At 55.3% G+C, this 20,465-nt stretch overlaps 1 protein-coding gene across 1 annotated transcript in view; it reads left to right on the top strand.

Moving 5' to 3' along the window:
- Window positions 1-14,250, top strand: part of DISP3 (dispatched RND transporter family member 3) — a 28,519-nt gene extending 14,269 nt beyond the window's left edge. Inside the window, exons 9-20 of the mRNA XM_004377241.1 lie at window positions 55-216; window positions 2,593-2,706; window positions 3,487-3,623; window positions 4,740-4,924; window positions 6,893-7,023; window positions 7,105-7,277; window positions 8,283-8,409; window positions 8,972-9,117; window positions 11,392-11,551; window positions 12,138-12,251; window positions 12,714-12,880; window positions 13,888-14,250. Of these exons, the coding sequence (XP_004377298.1) occupies window positions 55-216; window positions 2,593-2,706; window positions 3,487-3,623; window positions 4,740-4,924; window positions 6,893-7,023; window positions 7,105-7,277; window positions 8,283-8,409; window positions 8,972-9,117; window positions 11,392-11,551; window positions 12,138-12,251; window positions 12,714-12,880; window positions 13,888-14,250 (1,979 nt within the window). The remainder of the gene's footprint in view (window positions 1-54; window positions 217-2,592; window positions 2,707-3,486; window positions 3,624-4,739; window positions 4,925-6,892; window positions 7,024-7,104; window positions 7,278-8,282; window positions 8,410-8,971; window positions 9,118-11,391; window positions 11,552-12,137; window positions 12,252-12,713; window positions 12,881-13,887) is intronic.
- Window positions 14,251-20,465: the final 6,215 nt, after the last annotated feature.

Here is a 20,465-nt window from a genome sequence, read left to right as displayed (position 1 = left end):
TGTAAGTGTGCTGCCAGGGCCCCAGCCCGCCCACCGCGTGCCCTGTCCTTGCAGGCCTCTTTGTCTCCATCCTCATCCTGTCCTTGGTGTTCGCCAGCCGGCTCCGTCCCGCCAGCCGGGCCCCGCTGCTCTTCCGGCCTGACACCAACATCCAGGTGCTGCTGGACCTCAAGTACAACCTAAGCGCAGAGGGCATCTCCTGCATCACCTGCTCAGGTGAGGGTTTCCAGCCCGGTGTCTCCCGTGGGTCCCTGCGCCCTTTGGAGTCCAGGTCTCAAGGACTGCTGGCCTGGGCAGTGCAAGGCCTGGGCTTACCACTGCTGTGTGACTTCAGCAAACCACTTAACGCTGAGCCTAAGCACTTCCACATTTCATTAAACAGATACTTACTGGGGTAGGTGACGCAAACGGTTTGCGCTCGACTACTAACCTAAAGGTTGGTGGTTTGAACCTACCCAGCAGTACTGCAGAAGAAAACCCTGGTGATCTGCTTCCATTAAGATTACAGCCAAGAAAACCCTATGGAGAAGTTCTACTGTGTAATACGAGGGGTTGCTGTGTGTCAGAATCGACTTGACAGCAATGGGTTTAGTTTTTAGTTTACTATGCACTGGCTCTGGGAGGATTGCAGTAGACAGGAGAGGCAGGCTTCCTGAGCTCAGCAAAGTCACATCCCAGTGGTAGGGACAGGCCAGTGTAATGGAACAGGGAGCCTTGGAAGCACAACGTCGTGGAAGGCTTCCTGGAGGATGTAACGTCTAAGTCAAGACTTGAAGAATGGGAAGGAGTTAGCCAGGCTGCTGGGAGGGGAGAGAAAGGAAGAGCCCTCAGCTGAGGGGAGCACCAGAGGTGGGAAAGACCAGGGCTGAGTTTGAGAGGGGTCGTTGCAGAAGGTGAGGCTGGCTGGGTGGGCTGGGCCCGGGCCTGGTAGGCCAAGGTCATTGGAAGTGGAGAACTTAAGCTGAGAAGAGCCGTGATCAGGTCTCCTAGTGCTGTGCAGAGGTGGAAGCTGGCGGGGAGACCAGGTAGGAGACTGGTGCAATCGTCTAGGTGAGAGGTGGTGGTGGGGGCTGGGGCCAGGGTACTGGTGGGGGTGGGGTCAAGAAAATTTTCGAGGTGAGAGCCATGGGACTTGGTGACAAGAGTAGGTGGTGGGGATGAGCAAGGGGGTGAATGAAAGAAGCCTCCTCGCCTTAGAGGTAGTCTGGTCGAGGCCCTCCTTTTGCCGAGAGGAGCCTGAGGTCGGGTAGGAGGTGGGGAAGCTGACCCAAGGTCCCACAGCTTTGCCAGGGTATTTAAAAAGCAGACGAGAAGATGCTTGGGCGAGCGCTTCCAGCTCCTGGGAGAAGCTCTGCTGACTGCTGTAATTGCCTTCATTTAATTAGGGCGGTGTTCAGGTTAACCTGGCCTTCCCCTTGGTAATGGCATTAGCCAAATGCATGATAATTGGCTGCAGCTGAGAGAGGTGCCTGATGAGCACCTCCTATGTTGGAGCCAGCCCCGGCCACATCCCCAGCTCCTCTCCCCACCTGCCTGACAACAAACTATACTCCATATCACTGTTGCTCGTGGCCTCTGCCATTCCTCAGGGCCTGGAGGCAAGAAACCACATCGCTCCCGTTTCACAGATGGACAAACATCACGATGGTCCCAAAGTGCCTGGACCACATCTGGAGAAGCACGAGGCTCCTAGCCAGAGTCCCACCCCAAGACCCTAAAGTCCCTCTTAAAGGGACTCCATATCACCGGCAGAAGAAAGGCCTGGCGGTCTGATTTTGTAAGATCAGAGCCATTGAAAAACCCCATGGAACGTTTGTACTCTGAAACACATAGGGGTCACCGTGAGTCCAAATTGACTTGATGGACGGGCCATAACCGAAAAAGCTTTGTCTTTAGGAGCAGACAAGACCAGATTCTAATGGTGACTCTGCCTCTCTTTCCAAGCTGTGTGATCTTGCTGTGTGAATCTCTGTTTTCTCCGCTTTTAAATGGGGTTAATAATTGCGACCTCCTAGAATTGTCATGAGGATTGAAAACTTGAAACTGTAAAATTTCTTTCATTAAAAAATCCAAACAACAATAAAAAAAAAAAAAATCCAAACAACTAATCCACAATGCTTGGGGCAAAACAGACTGTCTTCCATCATCCCTGCTCGGTAACAACGTTCCAGTTCCACTTCCTTCTGTTTATTGAGCATTTATCATGTACGAGGCACACTGCTAAGGGCATGAGATACAACATCTCATTTAGGCCTTCAGCTACCCTCTGGGAGGTGCCCATTTGACAGAGGGGGAGAGTGAGGCACAGGGAGGGTGAGTAGGGAAAGCTTCAGAGTGTCTTTCTCTGGGCTGGATTGGCTGGTGCCTTTCTTTTGGCTTAAGATGTCTGTAAAGTCTATACTTGATTTTTTTTCAGTTCTTTCTAGTTTCTTTCAGACTTCTGACACCCCCTCTCCCCAAGGCTGAGGACCCTGGGGGCGTGTTCCTGGGGCTGTCACAGATCCCAGCCTCTGCCCTTCCCTCCCCCGGGTTCAGGGCCAGCCTGGCCCAGCCAGGGAAGCCCTGCCATCCCTGACGTAGTGTGGGGGGCAGGTTTGTTCCAGGAGAAGCCCCACAGCCTGCAGAACAACATCCGGACGTCCCTGGAGAAGAGGAAGCGGGGCTCGGGGGTTCCCTGGGCCAGCCGGCCTGAGGCTGCCCAGCAGGGTCAGTGAGGAGTGCGAGCTTGCAGGGCTGGGTGTCAGGAGATCCCCCTTGGTGCTGGGTGTGAGGCTTGGTACTGGGTGGATGAAATCCATACTTAGATTGACCCCAGGGGAGAAGAGCCTGTTACTGGGCCTGTGAGGGAGGGAGGAGCTGGGGGAGTGAACTCAGGCTCCAGCCCTCCATCCCAGGGGCTTTCCTGGGCCACAGCAGTGAGGTCCCCTCCTGCCCTCTGCCCCTAACCTGGCCTGTGTGCTCCTTGAACCCACCGTGCAGGCAAACCCATCCTGAGTATCCTGGGGAGGCAGGAAGAGGGGGCATCCTGAGCCCCAGAGGCTGGCTTGTCCCTGCTAGGGTCTCTATTAGGAGTGGATGCGGGGACAGTGTACTATGGAAACTAGCCCCCCTCCCCTCACAGCATGAGGCAGTTCTGAGTGTACCCATGGCCATTCTCACCACCTCTGTCCCCACCATTGTCATTACAGCATCAGCCGCACCGTTCACACTGTTGTCCCTATCACTGGCACTTCTGCCATGACCCTGGCCCCTCACTGGACATCTTCACAACTTCCACCACCATCGTCACTCCCACTATCCAAGCCACCACCCCCACCATCATTGTCACCTGCCTGGTCCAGTAGAGAGGGTTGAAGCCAGCACTGGGAGATGAGGCCAAGGTCAGGGCTCAGCTCCTCAGTGGACAGTCTAAGGGTGTTCTGCTCCAGGGTTGGAGCCAATCGAGGTGACTGTCCACCCCTTCTCCATCTCGCCTTTGTTCCCTAGAGTCCCTGGGCACTGTGTACGTCTCCAAGGTGAAGAGTAAAGGCCACCCGGCCATCTACAGGTTCTCCCTCAACACCAGCCTGCCTGCCCCTTGGCAGACCGTGTCCTCCGGGGATGGGGAGGTGCCCGCCTTCCAGGTGAGCCCAGGCTGTCGTGAAGTGAACCGCCACTACTGGGGAGGGGACATCTCAAGGCAGCACTGTAGGCACTGGGCCATGTGGGGAGGGGGAGCAGGGCCTGTGCAGATGGAGCTGCTCCAGGCAGATGAGACCCACCCCACCCCCATCATCCAGGTCTGTGGCAGCATGGGCTTCCGAGTCAGCCAGACCTGGGTTCAAGTCCTAGCACTGCCATTTATAAATGGTCTATCTTTGGGCAGATTGCTTAGTTTCTCTAAACCTCGGTTTCTTCATCTGTAAAATGGAGATATGACAAGTACTAGCCAGGGCTGTTGGGTGGTACATGAAGTAAGGCCTGTACAGTATATAACATCTGGGGACATAGTAAGTGCTCAATAAATGGTCGCCGTTAGTAATACGGTTACTCTTGGCAGCTGCTGCACAGGCTCCAAGGGCCAATCCAGGCTCTGGTTTTTCCCTTTTAGAGATCATTTGTGTTTCTTTAAAACATTACACCCGTCACAGTTACACATTACATGTGCCATCTCGTTTGTTCAGGGCTTCTGTTTTCATTTGAAAGGTGAGGTCTCTGAGACTTTTCCTGACTCTGAGCCTTTGCATTGGCTGTTCCCACTGCCTAGAAACCTTTCCCTCCAGCTTAATGTATGACTGCCTCCTCTATCCTCATGGAGCTGTCCTGGCCAACTTCTGCTTTGCCCTCTACTCCTCCCCGCCCCCCACCATTTATCCTCTGTTTTATCTTCCTAAGTATTTGATCTATAGCCTTAACAGAATCTGAAGCCATCGTAATTGTCAGCTCCATGCGGCAGGGACTGTGCCCACAGTGTTCACAGCTGTATCCTTGGAGCCTTGCGCAATGTCTGGCACAGACTCGATGCCCCGTGAACATTTGGTGGAGGAGGGAATGAGGCTCAGAGAGAGGAAAGGATTTACCCAGTCTTCAAACTTGAACCCAGGCCTCCTGAACCTTTGCCCAGGGCTCTATTCCCTACCCTGGGGGCTGGGATAGGGTAGGGACCTGCTGAGGAGGGAAGGGATGGAGCCTGAGGCTGGGCCCAGGCCAAGGCAGCCCCCCGGAGTCACGTGTCTTGTCTCTGTCAATCCACTGCTTAGGTGTATAGAGCGCCTTTTGGTAACTTCACCAAGAAGCTGACCGCTTGTATGTCTACAGTAGGGCTGCTCCAGGCGGCGAGCCCCTCCCGCAAGTGGATGGTGACGACCTTGGCCTGCGACGCCAAGCGGGGCTGGAAATTTGACTTCAGCTTCTACGTGGCCACCAAGGAACAGCAGCACAGCCAGTAACAGCCTTGCAGATTAGCCCAGTCCACCAGCCCAGCCCACTTGTTTGCCCTCCTGTCTCTCTCTGACACACACACACAGACACACGCACACACACACACACCAGAGATGCGAGCGGACACCTTTAGGAGACCCCTGTCTACTTCTGCATACCTGTCCAGATACTTCTCTGCCCAGGGCTGGGGAGTAGGGCACATCGGCAAAGATGGCAGACCCAGGACCTCCTCCCCACCCGCCATCTGCCACTCTCCCTTTTGATCTCTCCATAGACGTCTTAGGCTAAGCACGTTTCCACCATGGGGCCTTTGCACTTGCCACTCCCTCTGCCTAGAATACTCTCCCCAGCTCCTCGTGTAGTTAACTTCTCAAGACTCAGATCCCTGCTCAAATGTCACCTCCTTGGAGAGGCCAACCCTGACCAGAACCTTTCCCCATCTGAAATAGGCACTCCCAGTCTTTCTCCACACTTCACCCAGCTGCTCTTTCTGGCCCCCATCACCCACTAAAATCACACTGATTCTACTGGTTTACCATCTGTCTTCCCTCAGGAGCACGTAGCATTCTGCAGGGGAGCCTTGGCTGTTTTGTTTGAGGCTGACATCCCAGCATCTAGCATATAGCAGGTTCTCAATAAATATTTGCTGGATGAATGAATGAGTACACTCTGTACTTCTTCTCCAAGGCTCTTGTCTACACTCTAATGATTCATTCTGAAAATATTTATTTAATGTTCCCCTCCCTTAGACTATAGGGCCATTGACGGGAGGGACTGTGCCTGTTGTATTTATCTACGGTATATTCTGCCCCTGCCTACTGCCTGGCATGGAGTAAGTGTCCCCAGAGTAGTTGTTGAATGAATGAGTTCTGTGCCTCGCATGTCTCCAAGCCAGCTGGGCACCTTTTCTCAGGTTTCATCCCCCATGCTCCAAGTATGGTCCTGTGTTCATTTATCCATGCAGACCATATTAGCCGAGGGTCTGTGGGCTCATCCTTTGTTCTTGAGCACTGACTGTATGCCCTGCACTGGGCTGGTGCTGAGGAGACAGGAGTGAGCAAGACAGATGTGGTTCCTGCCTTCAGGCCGTCCAGCAGGAGGACAGACAGCACATCAGCAGCAATGCTCTGAAAGTCTCTATATGTGCTCTGAAAGAAACACCTGGTGCCATAGGGGTAGAGACCAGCAGTGCCAGGCCCTATGCCCGCAATGTGTTGGGAATGTTGTCTCTGGCAGGGGACTGTCTTCAGGGTATCGAGCACCCACACAAGGCTGAACTCTGGCTTGGGGCCAAAGGGTATAGTTTGGAGGTAGGCAGATGGCCAAGATGGCTCTCGCTGGGCCTTTTCCAGCCTGGCACACCTGGGGTGGGGTGGGGGATACCTCTGCCTGCCCCCTTCTGAGCCCAGAACATAGACATATCAGTGACCAAGGGTCAGGCTGTCTAGTGAGCTTAGAACATTCTAGAAAGAACCTTGAGGAGCATCAAGTCCAATGGTTAGCAAGCTTTTTGGCTGTAGAACCCTTTCTTTAAGCAAAATCTTGAGGCTCCTTACTGTTCAGGTTGAGGCAGGGTCAGGGGCTTCTGAGCAGGGGCTCCCAAGGCCCTTCTGTGGACTCTTACACTCCCTGGATGACGTTTGGAAAACTGCTGGCCTCCTCCACACCTCATGCCACAGATGGGGAGACTGAGACCCTGAGAGGGGAAAGTCCTTGACCAGGGTCTTGCAGTGACCTTGGCAGATCTAGAACCGCCCTCCAAACACCCAGCCTTGGGCACTTGCTCCAGCCCCAACTGGAGACCACATCCTGTGTGGGGAGAGCCTGGGTACAACCCCTGCGCCTCCCAGCCCCTTGTATCCATGTGTGCCTGGCCTCCCCTGACCCATCCCTCCTGCCCGGCCTCAGTCCCAGCCTCCCCTGACCCCTCCTGCCTGCTCGGCCTCAGTCCCAGCCTCCCTTGCCTCCACAGGAAGCTCTACTTTGCCCAGTCCCACAAGCCCCCCTTCCATGGGCGCGTGTGCACGGCACCTCCTGGCTGCCTGCTCAGCTCTAGCCCCGATGGTCCCACCAGAGGCTTCTTCTACGTGCCCAGTGAGAAAGGTACATGTGAGGAGCACTACAGTTGGGGCCTGGGGGGCCTGGGCCCCACCTTCCCTCACAGCTGTGTCTCCCTCTCTGCAGACCCCAAGGCCCACCTCTCGGCCACCTTTGGCTTCAACCCCTGCGTGAATACAGGCTGTGGGAAGCCCGCCGTGCGGCCGTTGGTGGATACAGGGGCCATGGTCTTCGTGGTCTTTGGCATTATCGGCATCAACCGCACCCGGCAAGTGGACAACCATGTCATCGGAGACCCGGTACACTGGCCCGCTTTGCGCAGCGGGAAGGGCCCCACTACCGCAGGCTTGCAAACAAGTACCAGCCCATGGGCCATCAGCCTGGCTCCTCACTCCCCCTCCTGGCTCACCCAGCCTAGGCAGAATGCCCATGGGTACCCAGGAGGCCCTGTTTCTCTCAAGGACCGAGCGGGGCTGACCTCTGAGGGTCAACCAGGAATCTGGGTACACTTCCGGGCCCAGGCTGCTGCTCCTCACATTAGGGGTTGGAACAGAGGCGTGGGAACTACCAGTGTGTGAAGCCTCTCCTGACCCCTCCTTCTGGCCCGGGAGCAGGCTGCCCTCTGTGCCCCACAGCCCTGACCTCGAGCCTTGGTTGTGGTGCCCTCCACTCTGTGTGGGCTCCCTCCTCTCATGCCTGTTTCTGTCGTACACGGGGAGATAGAGGGGAGTTGATTGAGCTGTGTCCTCAGTGACTAGCACGTGACGGGTGCTCAGAGCTTGTGGTAGGAAGAACTGGTGGGCGCACTCCTGCCTTTGCAAGCAGAGTCCAGCTGGCTGCACAGAGATTTCAGACATGAACTAATTAGGAAGCAGGGCAGAGTCAGAGATCTGTGTTCAGTCCTGACAGTGTAAGGTGGCAGGTGTCCAGAGGAGGGGGTGGGAAGAGACAAGGGAGACGTTGGAGAACAGGACTGGGTTGGATGGGTGGGAGGAGCAGAGGGGGCTTCCGAGTAGGAACAGTGTGAGCGGAAGCACAGTGGGTGAGGGGGCTGAGGCGCCTGTGCAGGGTGGGCAGTGATGGAAGCAGAAGGTGTCAGGTCGGGGCAGGGAGAGTGCGGTTGAGGGGCGAGTGGGTGATCATGCCGAGGATCCCCACATGATAGTGTTGATGATAATGAGGCACTATTGAAGTGTCTAACCAGGTGCGGGGTGTGAGGCAGGGTGAGGTGGGGCATGAGGCGGGCCCAGGCTGAGGCCCCGTCTCACTGAGTGGCCACTCTGGCTTATGTCTCCTTGGGAAAGGGCAGCGTCATCTACGACGGCAGCTTCGACCTCTTCAAAGAAATTGGGAACCTGTGTCACCTCTGCAAGGCCATCGCAGGGAACACAGAGCTGGTGAAGCCGGGTGGGGCCCAGTGCCTGCCCTCAGGTGCTCGGGGCCTGGGCTCGGCTCCCCCGGGAGGGGCATGGGTGGGGGAGGCCGTGGCCCGAGTGTGGACAGCCTGAAGGACACGTGTGCCCGGTGTGTGGGTCTCTCTGCGGACATGTCTGTGCTTGCATGCGTCCACCCAGGGGTTGTCCGGATGAGAGCGGGCTGTGCGTGGGCATGATGGCACAGAGGTGCGCGTGGGTGGGGATGTGTGTGACGCTCATAGGTGCATCTGCACATCCTGGCTGCAGGAGTGGCTTTTCCAGAATTGGAGGAGGGACTCTCCCTGAATGGGTACAAAATGTCATTTCCACCCCAATGACAAATGTGCCTTGCAGGTTTCATAGTGACATTGCCGGTGTTCACAACTACTTGTTAAATCTGAAAGGTTTAACATAAGTGACATAAGCCAGAGTGGCCCCCCCCACGCCCACACACAGATGTCACAGTGTCACAGGGAGGATGGGGTGGGGAAGGGATGCTCTTCCAGGCCTCCGTCTCCCTCTGGGACCCATCTTTCTGCCCCAACCACCTCCTGAACCCCTCTCACCCTCTCTCACAGGCTACAGCATCTCCTCCTTCCTGCAGATGTTGCACTCTGAATGCAAGGAGCTGCCTGAGCCCAACCTGCTCCCAGGGCAGCTGTCCCACGGGGCGGTGGGCGTCAAGGAGGGCCGCGTGCAGTGGATCTCCATGGCCTTCGAGTCGGTGAGCCCAGGCAGCCTGGCTGGGGGCCGGGCACCATGAGGAGTGCAGGTCTCAGGTCTCATGTAGTCCCCTCAGATACCCACTAGTCACATATCAGAGGGGTCACTCTATCAGAGGGGTCACTCTTCGGGGGAGGATACTAAGGCCCAGAGAGGTGACGTGACTTGCCCAAGGTCACAGCTAGTGAGTGCCCGTATCAATTGCTGGCCAGATCTGTCTGACTGCAGAGCTTTGTTCTTTCTACCACACAGGCTGCCCTCCAGCTCCCCACAACCCATCCCTCCCACCATCTTAGTTATCTAGTGCTGCCATTACAGTGGGTGGCCTTAAAGGACAGAAATTTATTTTCTCACAGTTCTGGAGGCTGAAAGTCCAAATCAGGGTCTCAGCCATGTCTGTTATTTCCTTGTCGGTAGCCCTGGGTGTTCCTTGGTTCCTTGGCGTTCCTTGGCTTGTAGATGATCCTCACATGGCGTCTGTCTTCCCTCTGTGTGTGTATCTGTGTCTAACCTGCTCTTTTTGTAACTCAGAAGTGATTAGGTTTAGGATCCACCCTACTCTAGTATGTCCTCATTACCGTAACAAAAGAAGACCCTATTTCTAAACAGGATCACATCCACAGGTGCAAGGGCCAGGAATACTACACATTTGGGGGGACACAGTTCAATTTTCAACACCCCCCAGCCCCAGGGTCCATGTCATTTGCAGCCTCCGAACTCTAGGGGCAGGTGGGCGTGGGGGACGGTAAGTCTAGGACATGGCCTTCTGTCACCATGGGAGGCTTGGGGTCTGGTCCACAGACCCGGTGCTTGGCTTCCCCAGTGTGGCTGGGGGATAGGAGAGCTCCTTGGAAGCCAGGCAGCTGGCCACCCAACACGCCTGACTGAGCCTCTGTCACCTCTGGACACCCCCTGGAATCTGTCAAAGGAGGCACCACCACCCAGCCCCTGACCTGGGCCTCTGCGGGGCCTCTGGTCCTGGCCCCTCACTCTATGAAGCTGGGCAGGTCTGCCCCGCTGCCTGCCTGTGGAGACTCAGTCCTAGTCCTTGTGTGATCCTCGTGTGCCCTGTGTCCTTGAGCAAATCACTCAGCCCGTCTGGCCTCAAATTCCTCAGCTATAACCAGCAACCAGTTGCCATCAAGCTGATTCCAACTCACGGAGAGCCCATGTGCATCAGAGTAGATCTGTGCTCCATAGGGTTTTCAGTGGCTGCTTTTCCAGAAGTAGATCACCAGGCCTTTCTTCTGAGGCACCTCTGTGGACTCAAACCTCCAACCTTTCAGTTAGCAGCTGAGTACGTTACCTGCTTGCACTACCCAGGGACGACGCCTCGGAATTGACTCAATAGTAGCTGGTTTCCTCATTTATAAAACAGTGTTAAAGATCCCGGCCTCCCTCTGGCCATTAATGAGAAGAAGCAACAAGATAGCATGTGAAAGCACTGGGGAATAATACTAATGAGAAGGTTACAAGTGAGAGGCAACACTTAATCTCTGGCCCCCAGCCCTGTCTTCCTTCCCACCATCTGTGCCTCTTATTGCACAAGTAATGAAGCCACTGGCCACTGGCCAGGAAGGGTCTAGAGACTTCCCCGACAAGCCTCAATGGGCCACTTCCAAAGTGACCACCACCACCACCCATACAGAGTAGAATTGGGTAACCGAGAGAACAGATAGAAAAGGTCAGAGTGGAGTGAGCATGTGTTTCTTTCATTTGCCATTCCCTGGACCCCTTTGGGGCAGGACACTGTGAACAAGACAGGCCACTCCCTGCCTTCGTGGGCTCACAGTCCAACCCAAAGACAGGCAGTCACCCTTCATGTGACAAGAGCTGTGCTGGGGAAGCACTGTGGGCTTGGAGAGCCCAGAGGAGGCCCATCTTGGGGCATCAAGGAGGGCTTCCTGGAGGAGATGGTATACTAGTGAGCTTTGAAGGATGTGGTCAGAGGGAACAGCTTGTGCAGAGGATGGGACATGGACACGGGGTTGTGGGAACTGAATGTGGCTCCTTTGGAAAGGGACAGAGGTGGCTTAGTGGACACTGGGTGCATCTCAGTCTGCTGCTGTAAGAATCACGTGCATCCAGAGGTTGGTGGGAGGTAACTTGGAGTGGATCATCCATTGTACCCACATACATAACACACTCCATTTGCAAGTGGCCAAGGGCTGGCTGGGTTGGCTGCAGCACAGACTAGCCATCACTTTGGAAGGGTGGATGAGGCACAGGAGCACCCCACCCCCCGGCCTCTCTCACCAGCTCATGTTCCCCACAGACCACGTACAAGGGCAAGTCCTCCTTCCAGACCTACTCGGACTACCTGCGCTGGGAGAGCTTCCTGCAGCAGCAGCTGCAGACGTTCCCTGAGGGCTCGGCCCTGCGCCACGGCTTCCAGACCTGCGAGCACTGGAAGCAGATCTTCATGGAGATCATAGGCGAGTGGGTCCCAGCCCCTGTATCCCGGGCCTGGCGGGGCAGCGGGGCTAATGCAGAGTCCATCCGCGAGTGAGGAGGAGGAGACTGGTGCAGGGGCACAGAGGGCGTGGCCTGTCCAAGCCACACTCTAGCCACCTTCTCAGCTTTGGCCAAGGACCCTAGATACCATGATGACACAGGGACAGGAACACTGATCGGGAGGCTACAGGTTGAGTCTTCCTGCTCTGGGGCATCCGGCCACATTCTCTGGTCTTGAATTTGGCCACCTAAAGAATAATAGTGGGGAGCGGATGGCAGCTGTCACTTATGAGCCACTTCTCGGTGCCAGCCCCTGTGCTGAGGGCATCACCTGAATTCTCTCTTTAAACTCTACATACAAGGTCTATGGGGTAGGTACTATTATTCTCCCCATTTTACAGATGAAGAAATGGAAGCTTAGAGAGGTCAAGTGGCTTGCCCAGAGTGACACAGCTTGTGACTGTGGCCATCTGTGCAACCCCAGTAACCCCTGAACTGGGGGAGGGGGTGAAGCAGAGTCGTAGGACCTGCGGCCCCACTGAGGACCCCTCTCGTCCCGCTTTCCAGGGGTACAGAGCGCCCTGTATGGCCTGGTCCTCTCCTTGCTCATCTGTGTTGCTGCGGTGGCCGTGTTCACCACCCACATCCTGCTCCTGCTGCCCGTGCTCCTGAGTGTCTTGGGTATGTGGGGGTGGGGCACGTCGGGCCGTGGGGCCAGGAGCAGACGGGTCTCGCTGGTGACCTCAGCTCAGCAAGTTCCTAGGACCTTAACTGCCAAGTCTCCCCCTCAGCAAAGCCCTCCCTGACCCCCCACCCTTACCCCAGGCAAAGAGACCTTCTGCTCAGTACGGCTTCTCTCAGACAGCCGTTCACAGGGCTGTCCCACTGACATGTCTGTGTGCTCCCCCAGGGTAGCTAAGCATTGCCAGATGACAGCTTTTGTCTCAGGGGTACCTGTTCCCTCGCCCAGGTGCCTGGCTCTCTGGTTCTGACCCTCCTTGTCCCTCCTGTCCCCAGAGGTGGGGGCTTTACCCTACACCTCACCTTTCCCCAGGGGCCCTCTGAACTCACCCACACCCCTCCAGGCCTGTGTGTGTGGGGCTGGGCCGAGCTGCCTCCACCACCATCCCCACCTGCCTGCAGGCATCGTCTGCCTGGTGGTGACCATCATGTACTGGAGTGGCTGGGAGATGGGCGCTGTGGAGGCCATCTCCCTGTCCATCCTGGTCGGCTCCTCCGTGGACTACTGCGTCCATCTGGTTGAGGGCTACCTGCTGGCCGGAGAGAACCTGCCCCCTCACCAGGTCGAGGTGAGCACCCTGCCTGCACCCTGCCTGTCTTACCCCTCAATTGGCCTTTTCTCACTTTGGTGCAGCTCAGGGACCCACCCCCAACCAGAGATTTCCCAGGGCTGATCCCCAAGCCCCAGGGGACTCAAGTGCTAAGGCCACTTGGCCAAAGGAGCTCTGTGGGAACTTGAATGGGTCCACTCCACCCCAGCCTCAGTCTCCCCGAGAGAGCACTGAGGGAGCTGGACCAGATAATGTCCAAGGGTCCTTTCTGCTTCACCTCTCCACATCAGCAGCCCTCTCTCCGGCCTGAGACACAGGCGTGGCTATCTAGTCATGACCCTGAGTCCCTTGTTAGTTGCCATCCAGTCGATTCTAACTCATGGTGACCCCAAGTGTGCAGAGTAGAACTGCTCCATAGGGTTTTCAAGGCTGTGACCTTTCAGAAGCAGATCGCCAGGACTTTCTTCCAAGGCGCCTCTGGGTAGGTTCAAACCACCAACCTTTCAGCTCATAGTCAAGTACTTAACTGTTTGCACCACCCAGAGACTGCTCTGAGCACGTGCAATATACTCAGTGCCAAAACCACTTCTGGGTCTGGTAAGGTTTTTTTTTTTCCCTAGTTTGGAATTGTGTTGATATGAAGACATTCATAAATGTGTAAAACTTAAATCAGTCATTTACACATTTAATTGCTTTGGGTCAAAAGAATGAAATCAGATCACTTCGGGGGTCCCATTTATGAGGACCCACTATGCAAATCATCAGCATCCTCGTTGTCATAGCAACATTGAGCAGGCCGTTCTGTGCGCTGTGTGCAATCGTGTGGGAATCATTTCATCCTCACATTAACCCTCTGCAGCAGGTGCTGTCATTCCCCCCACTTAGAGGGGGAATCAGAGGCCTCGGGGCAGGGCTGGCCTTGATAGACGTGTGTGCTTACCCAGGGTCTAAGTCCTGGGCAGAGGAGGGGGTCTCCTGGTGTGCCAGGCTCTGGGTCCCCAGCTTCCACTCTCACCTGCCCCCAGGACCCCCGCTCACAACGCCAGTGGCGGACACTGGAGGCTGTGCGGCACGTGGGCGTGGCTATCGTCTCCAGCGCCCTCACCACGGTCATCGCGACAGTGCCCCTGTTCTTCTGCATCATCGCCCCCTTTGCCAAATTCGGCAAGATTGTCGCGCTCAACACAGGCGTCTCCATCCTCTATACGCTCACCGTCAGCACCGCCCTGCTTGGCATCATGGCACCCGGCTCCTTCACCCGCACCAGGACTTCCTTCCTCAAAGCCCTGGGCACTGTGCTTCTGGCGGGGGCCCTGGGGCTGGGCGCCTGCCTTGTGCTTCTCCATCATGGTTACAAGATCCCACTGCCCACTGGGGCCTCCCTATAGCCCTACACCAGGCCTGACTTGCACACTGTGTGGTCCAGCGGGAGGCAAACGAGGCGCTGTCCTTGGACCCCAGAAGCACACTGTGTTCCAGCTGGCTCCAGCTAATTATGTTCCCAGGCCTGGGCTGGGAGGCGCCCTGTGGCCCAGCATGGGAGCTAAGGCCGTGCCAGGTGGACCCACACTGCCTTCATCACAGCACTGAGCCAGAGCTGGGTGGTGAAGCTGGCCACTGTCCCAGGCAGCCAGGCTGCTGGCAGCCACACCAGGCCAGCCCTGCCCTGGCCCCCCAGTCACCACGGGGGCCAGAACATTTTCGTAGAGATCCTCCCTGTTTGCAAAGCACTCACACTGCCCCAGTGCTCACAACAACTTTCTGATGTGGGGTGTTACAGGGTTGCCTATTCTATAGATGTAAAAGCTGAGGCACCAAGAGGCAAAGTGACTGACCTGTAGCTGGGTCAGTTGCAGAGCCAGGGCTTCTGTATGCAAGCCAGAGCTGCCTCCCAAGTCCCACCCCTCCTTGGGGACTTTGCAGGAAGAGCACAGTGGGTTCAAGGGCAGGGGCTTCGCCCCTCCTACCCTCTTTTCAGCTTCACGGCAGCCAGCCGGCCCATGCTGGATGGCCCTATGGTTTTCCCCAGCCCTATTGGTCCTGGCCAGAGAGGACAGAGGGACCCAGCCCCAGTCTCAGGGGCACCTCTAAGACCCATCCTAGGACTTGTGGAGCCCCAGCACAGCCTTCCTCACAGACCTGAGCCCCCATCTCCCCACCCAACTCTGGAGGTGGTTTATGTTGAGGAGGATGGCCCTTGGCGGGAGGAACTGGCCATGCCTGCCTCCTGCTCTAAGAAGATGGTTCCTTTGAAGTGAAATGAAACTGCAGACCACCGCCATTAACACGAGCATTTGAAGCATTTCTGGCTCCATCATATTCTTAAGATTGAAATAACTTCAGTGTTTGCACGCTGCCCAGCAGAACCTGGCACCAAGGGTAGGACTGGGCCCGGAAGAATGGGGAGGTAGGGTGGAGGTGCCAGCGGGCCGCCTCGGGGGTTGCTCCATTGGAACTCAAAGGTGCTGCTTTCTTTAAGAGGCCCTCCGGCTCCAGGGTGGGATATTTCTGAGCATCTCCAGTGTGCCTGACACTGGGCTAGGCACGGATCTTTTTCCTTGGGTGCAGACAGCGCCCCCTGGGCTTTAGTGAGCTGACAGGCTGGGCCTGGCTGGGAAGGGCCCTGGCAGTGGGAGAGAAGTTATCGATGTTGGTCTCCGGGCCAGCTCCCCTCATTTGTAAATGTCGACTGGAGGCTGGGGAGAAGGGCAGACACGCTGCACTGTGTGTCCATACCTAATGCATACCTGGCACAGAGACAATGCTCAGTTAGTTGAGGGAATGTCAGACCTTTGCACTCCCCATCTGTAGTGAAGACAGACATCAAGCAGTTAATGATGCCACCAGACACGTAGCACTTCCTATGCCAGATGCTCTTCTTGGGGTCCAGTTCATTCCTTCACCTTGAGGATCGGTGCTGGCGTCCTCATTTTACACATGGGGAAACCAAGGCTCAGAGAGATGAAGGGACTTGCCGAGGTCACACAGCCAGTGCCCGGGGAAGCCAGGCTTTAAGCCCAGCAGCCAGCCTGTACTAGGGTAGGGGGTGTGCCCTCAACCATGAGGGTGCTGCACCCCTCTTTATAAGAGGGATGACAGTTACAGGGGACAGCCCAGGTTGGTGGTCAGACCAAGAGGCCTGTGGTTGGAAAACCTGGAATGAAAAGCTTGTATTTGTGCAATGCTTCATACTGAAATATTTTCCCAGTGGCGTTTCGTGAAGCCTGAACCCTCGGATCCCGCCTCCCCAACAAAGGAGGGCTTTGGCCACTGGGAGGGCTGAGCTCTGGACCACGCAACTGTGAAGCTACTGATGGGGACTCAGGCTGGTCTCCGCCCAGGGCCTTGGGCAGCCCTCCTGTGGGGGCCTCTGCCAGTGGGCTCCAAACCCAGCACTGCTTCATAGGACCCAGGCAAGATAATGGGAGGGGCGGGAACTGGCAATTGACGACAAACCCATTGCTGTCGAGTTGATTCTGATTCACAGTGACCCTACAGGACAGAGTAGAGCTGCCCCATAGGGTTTCCGAGGAGCAGCTGGTGGATTGGAATTGCCGACCTTCTGGTTAGCAGCCGAGCTCTTAACCAGTGTGCCACTAGGGCTCCAGCAATTGACAAGGCACCCCAAAATGTGCTTTGAAAAAGGACTGACATCTCCCAGTCCTTGTCTTGAGCCCTTCCCAATAACCTAATTTTGAATGTGGAGGTGGGTCATTTGCATATAATTTGTACACAATCCAAATCATGCCCATTGGTCAAGAAACTCTCACTTAGCCCATTTCCTGGCTTTTAAAAAGCAGCCCTCTGCCTCCTTGGCCTCTGTCTGGTCAGATGGCTGTGGGGTGTTGGGCTGGCAGGTCAAGGCTGATCACAGCTGGAAATAAGGATGGCAGAGGCCAGGGCCTTGATGACACTGTCCCCCACCCCCAAGTCTGTACAGGTCTCAAGACCATCTCGTTGACCCTCATGACTCCTGCAAGTTGGGTTCCCATTTAACAGATGAACGCCCTGGGGTGCAGGGAGGAGAAGCGAGTACCCACAGCACATGGCCAGACAGGCCCCTGCCCGCCACAGCTGCTCTCTGGACTCCCCCTCAGTGGACGGCATTCCAAACCACAGGTCTTTTCTCCTCCTCAAATGACCTGTCCTGGTCCCTCAAGACCCTGCATGGTGACCAATCTGTTCCGCTCCTGGGCGGCAATACTCCCCTCCCCAGGGGCAGAGACCCAGGCAAGACCTAGGGAAGGACATGGGTGGCTACTTGGGAGCTCGGGGGAACTTTGGGCCACACCGCTGGCTGCTACCTGCCTACAAATAAGGCCCCTTCATCTCATGAGTGAGTTCTGGCGCCACGGGATCCAGAGACACTAACTCCCATGAAAAGAACCTTGACCTTCATTTGCACTGATGCACAGCTCACAGTCTTAATGAGCTTCTGCCTGGCGTTAATGAGATGCTCTTCGTCAGCTGGGGCACAGCAGTTAACCTGGGGCTGCTAGGAGGTGCAGGCATTCAATGCAATGAGGTGGGAGGCATTATCCCGGGGAGGGGCCGAGGGTAAGAATGGAGCCCTGGGGAGAGGCCTCCATCACCTGCCAAGCTTCCCTGAACCCCCGCTTCTCTTGCCCCCTTCCTCTGCGTCCCATGTCCAGGCCGCCTCCACACACTCTCAGGAACCCTCACAGCATCCTGCAGAGGAGGGTGTGTTTGTCCTGTTTCACTGCTAGTGAAACTGAAGCCCAGACACATGAAGTAACCAGCCTGAGGTCACACAGCATGTGAGTGGCAGAGCTAGGATTCCCACCCAAGGCCAAGGGCTCCCAGTCTGTACTGTCTACCCAACATGCAATCAGATTTGACTTGCAGAAGCAGTAAGCCCCAGGTGAGCAGGAAGCCAAGATTCTCCCTCTGCTACAGTCACCTACCTGCATGCTACACTGAGAAAAAGGACCCTCCCATAATATTGCCCGGGTCCTCCTGAACCAGTGCTAGGTTTGGAGCCCACTGGCAGGAATCCAGTGTTTGAGGCTCAGCTCTACCCCTACCTGCAGGACCTTGAGCAAGTCACTGAATACCTTTGGACCTCGATGTCATCACTTATAATGGGGCAGGGAACGAAATGATGTCCGGAGCTCTGATTCCTTCCTGGTGGGATTTGAAACTCCTAAAATCAAGGTGTCCCCAGAGCCTGCCATCGCTAGCCATCGTCCTGGAGTCTCTCTTGCTCTCATCATTATTCACATCCAGCAAGCAGGCGATTGCCCACCGTTCTGGGCAATTCCTTCATTTGCTCAGCAGCTACTTATTGAGCATCTACGATGTGCCAGGCTCTGTTCCAGTCATCGGTGACACAAGGAGACACAAAAAGAGACCCAACCCTGACCTCATGGGCAAAATACCAAACTAAAAAAAACCAGTTGCTGTTGAGTCAACTCCAACTCATGGCACCCCCGTGTGTAAGAGTACAACTGTGCTCCATAGCGTTTTCGATGGCTGACTTTTTGAAAGTAGATTTCCAGGCGTTTCTTCTGAGGTGCCTCTGGGTGGACTCAAACCTCCAACATTTCAGTTATCAGCCAAGCAAATTAACCCTTTGCACCACCCAAGGATGGTGGGGAAAATTACTAGAATTACCCAAGTATACAATTACAACCAGAGAACTGTGAGGAGAACAGTGGGGTGTAAGGGCACAAACCACATGGCAGGGACTAGGAGGGGGTTCCCTGGGGAAGTGGCTCGAGTGCTAAGAGTTAAAAGGATTTAAACTTCCCCTTGCCTATGGGAAAGGATCCCTGGTGCTTGGCTGCTAACTGGAAGGTTGGTGATTCAAACCCACCAGCCACTCTAAGGGAGAAGGCTGTATGTGGCAGTCTGCTTCCATAAAGATTTATAGCCTTGGAAACCTTATGGGGCAGTACTACTCTGTCTTGTAGGGTTGCTGTGAGTCAGAATTGACTCAATGGCAACAGGTTTGGTTTGGTTTTGCACCTGGAAGTTGCAAAAGGGCAGTCCCCCACAGGCTGGCTTTAGGTATGAAAGAAGGGATTCACTGTGTCTTACAGGGGACGGAAGCTGGAGCCTTCTTGGGGCAGCGGGCAGAGAAAGGGGCTGGGTCAGGAGGAAATACCTGGCCATCTCGGGAGCTTGGCAATCCTACAGGACCCAGAGCCACATACCACCACCACCACCAAGCAAGTCAAGAGAAAGACCAGGCAAAGCTTGTGGAGTGTCCCTCTGCAAAGGGTTCTCAGACCAGTCTGGTTTCTGCAGAGAACATTGCCAAGCAAGAACTAAACCTCTTTTTCCTCCTGGAGCCTCCAGTGGAGTTTGGCAGGCTAAATACCATTACCTTTGACAGTCAAGGCTCAGGAGTTGTTGTTAGTTGTCACCGAGTCAGTTTCAACGCATGGAGAACCCATGTGTGCAGAGTAGAACTGTGCTCTATAGGGTTTTCAAGGCTGTGTCCTTTTAGAACCAGATTGCCAGGTCTGTCTTCCCAGGCACCTTTGGGTGGGTTCAAACCACCAACCTTTCAGCTACTAGTCAAGCGCTTAACGTTTGTGCCACCCAGGGACTCCATAGGCTCAGAGAAGTCTTGTGAAATGCCAGCCTCAGGAGGTCAATCAAAGCCTAACAGGAGGGTCGCTGGGTCCGCACAACACCGCACCTGGAGGGCTCCAGTTGGGTGGAGCATCAGGGTCTGAGGCCCCTGCCCAACCCTACTGTGCAAAGCTGCCCAGATCCAGCTACAAGGATAGGGCCAGGATGCAACAGTAGGTGGAATGCACCTCCCGGCCACAAGGAGGCACTCAAGTTCCCAGGCAAGAGGGTCTCATCCTATCTATCCCAGACTCTAGCAGTCTCCTGTTTGTTTTCCCTTCCTCTGGTTTCACCCGCCTGTAATCTGTCCCCTACACAAGCCCATTTCTCCTGCTTCTAGTCACTGCACCCCAATTTCCATTTGAGGATCCTCCTCTACCCCAGTCTTTGTGGTGCAGGTGAAGCTGAGTCCTCCCCCACCCCATTTACACCCCCAGGTGGTAGCCACGTGGCCCAGGCTTGGCCATCAGGGTGTTCCGTCTTTCTCTCTTCCTGGCCTTAGCGATTGCTTCAGTGACGGGCACTTGACCCTAGTCAGCCCAACGAGTGCCTTCCTGGACGCTTTTTGCTGGAATTATTGGGGAAAATTCACTGTCTTTTGGTGGAGATTTCTAAGCTGTAGAAGGATAGCTTGAGGCCTGCCTAGTAGCGAGGCCAACATGGAGGAACACAAAGCCAAGGGAGAAAGATAGATTGCTGATTATATCACTTAAGCCCCTGGATCGAGCCATGCCTGAATCTAACTACCCCTAGATTTTTACTGACACAGCCAATAAATTTCCTTTTTCCTTAAGCCTATTTGAGTAAGGTTTTCTTTCCTTTTAAATTAAGAGTCCTAACTAAACAGTCTCCCTTCCATATGCTACTCACCCTCTCAAACGGCTTCATTGTTTCCTCCATTTACAGGTTAAAGCTCTAACTCTTTCACATGACATTCAAGGCCCCAACCTACCTCCAGTCTCATCTCCTTCTAAATCCTCCAGGCACCCAGTGCTCCAGCCAC

This window comes from Trichechus manatus, unplaced genomic scaffold (assembly GCF_000243295.1).
Source record: "Trichechus manatus latirostris isolate Lorelei unplaced genomic scaffold, TriManLat1.0 scaffold00048, whole genome shotgun sequence".
NCBI lineage: Eukaryota > Metazoa > Chordata > Mammalia > Sirenia > Trichechidae > Trichechus > Trichechus manatus.
This window is presented reverse-complemented; position numbering and strand designations above follow the sequence as displayed.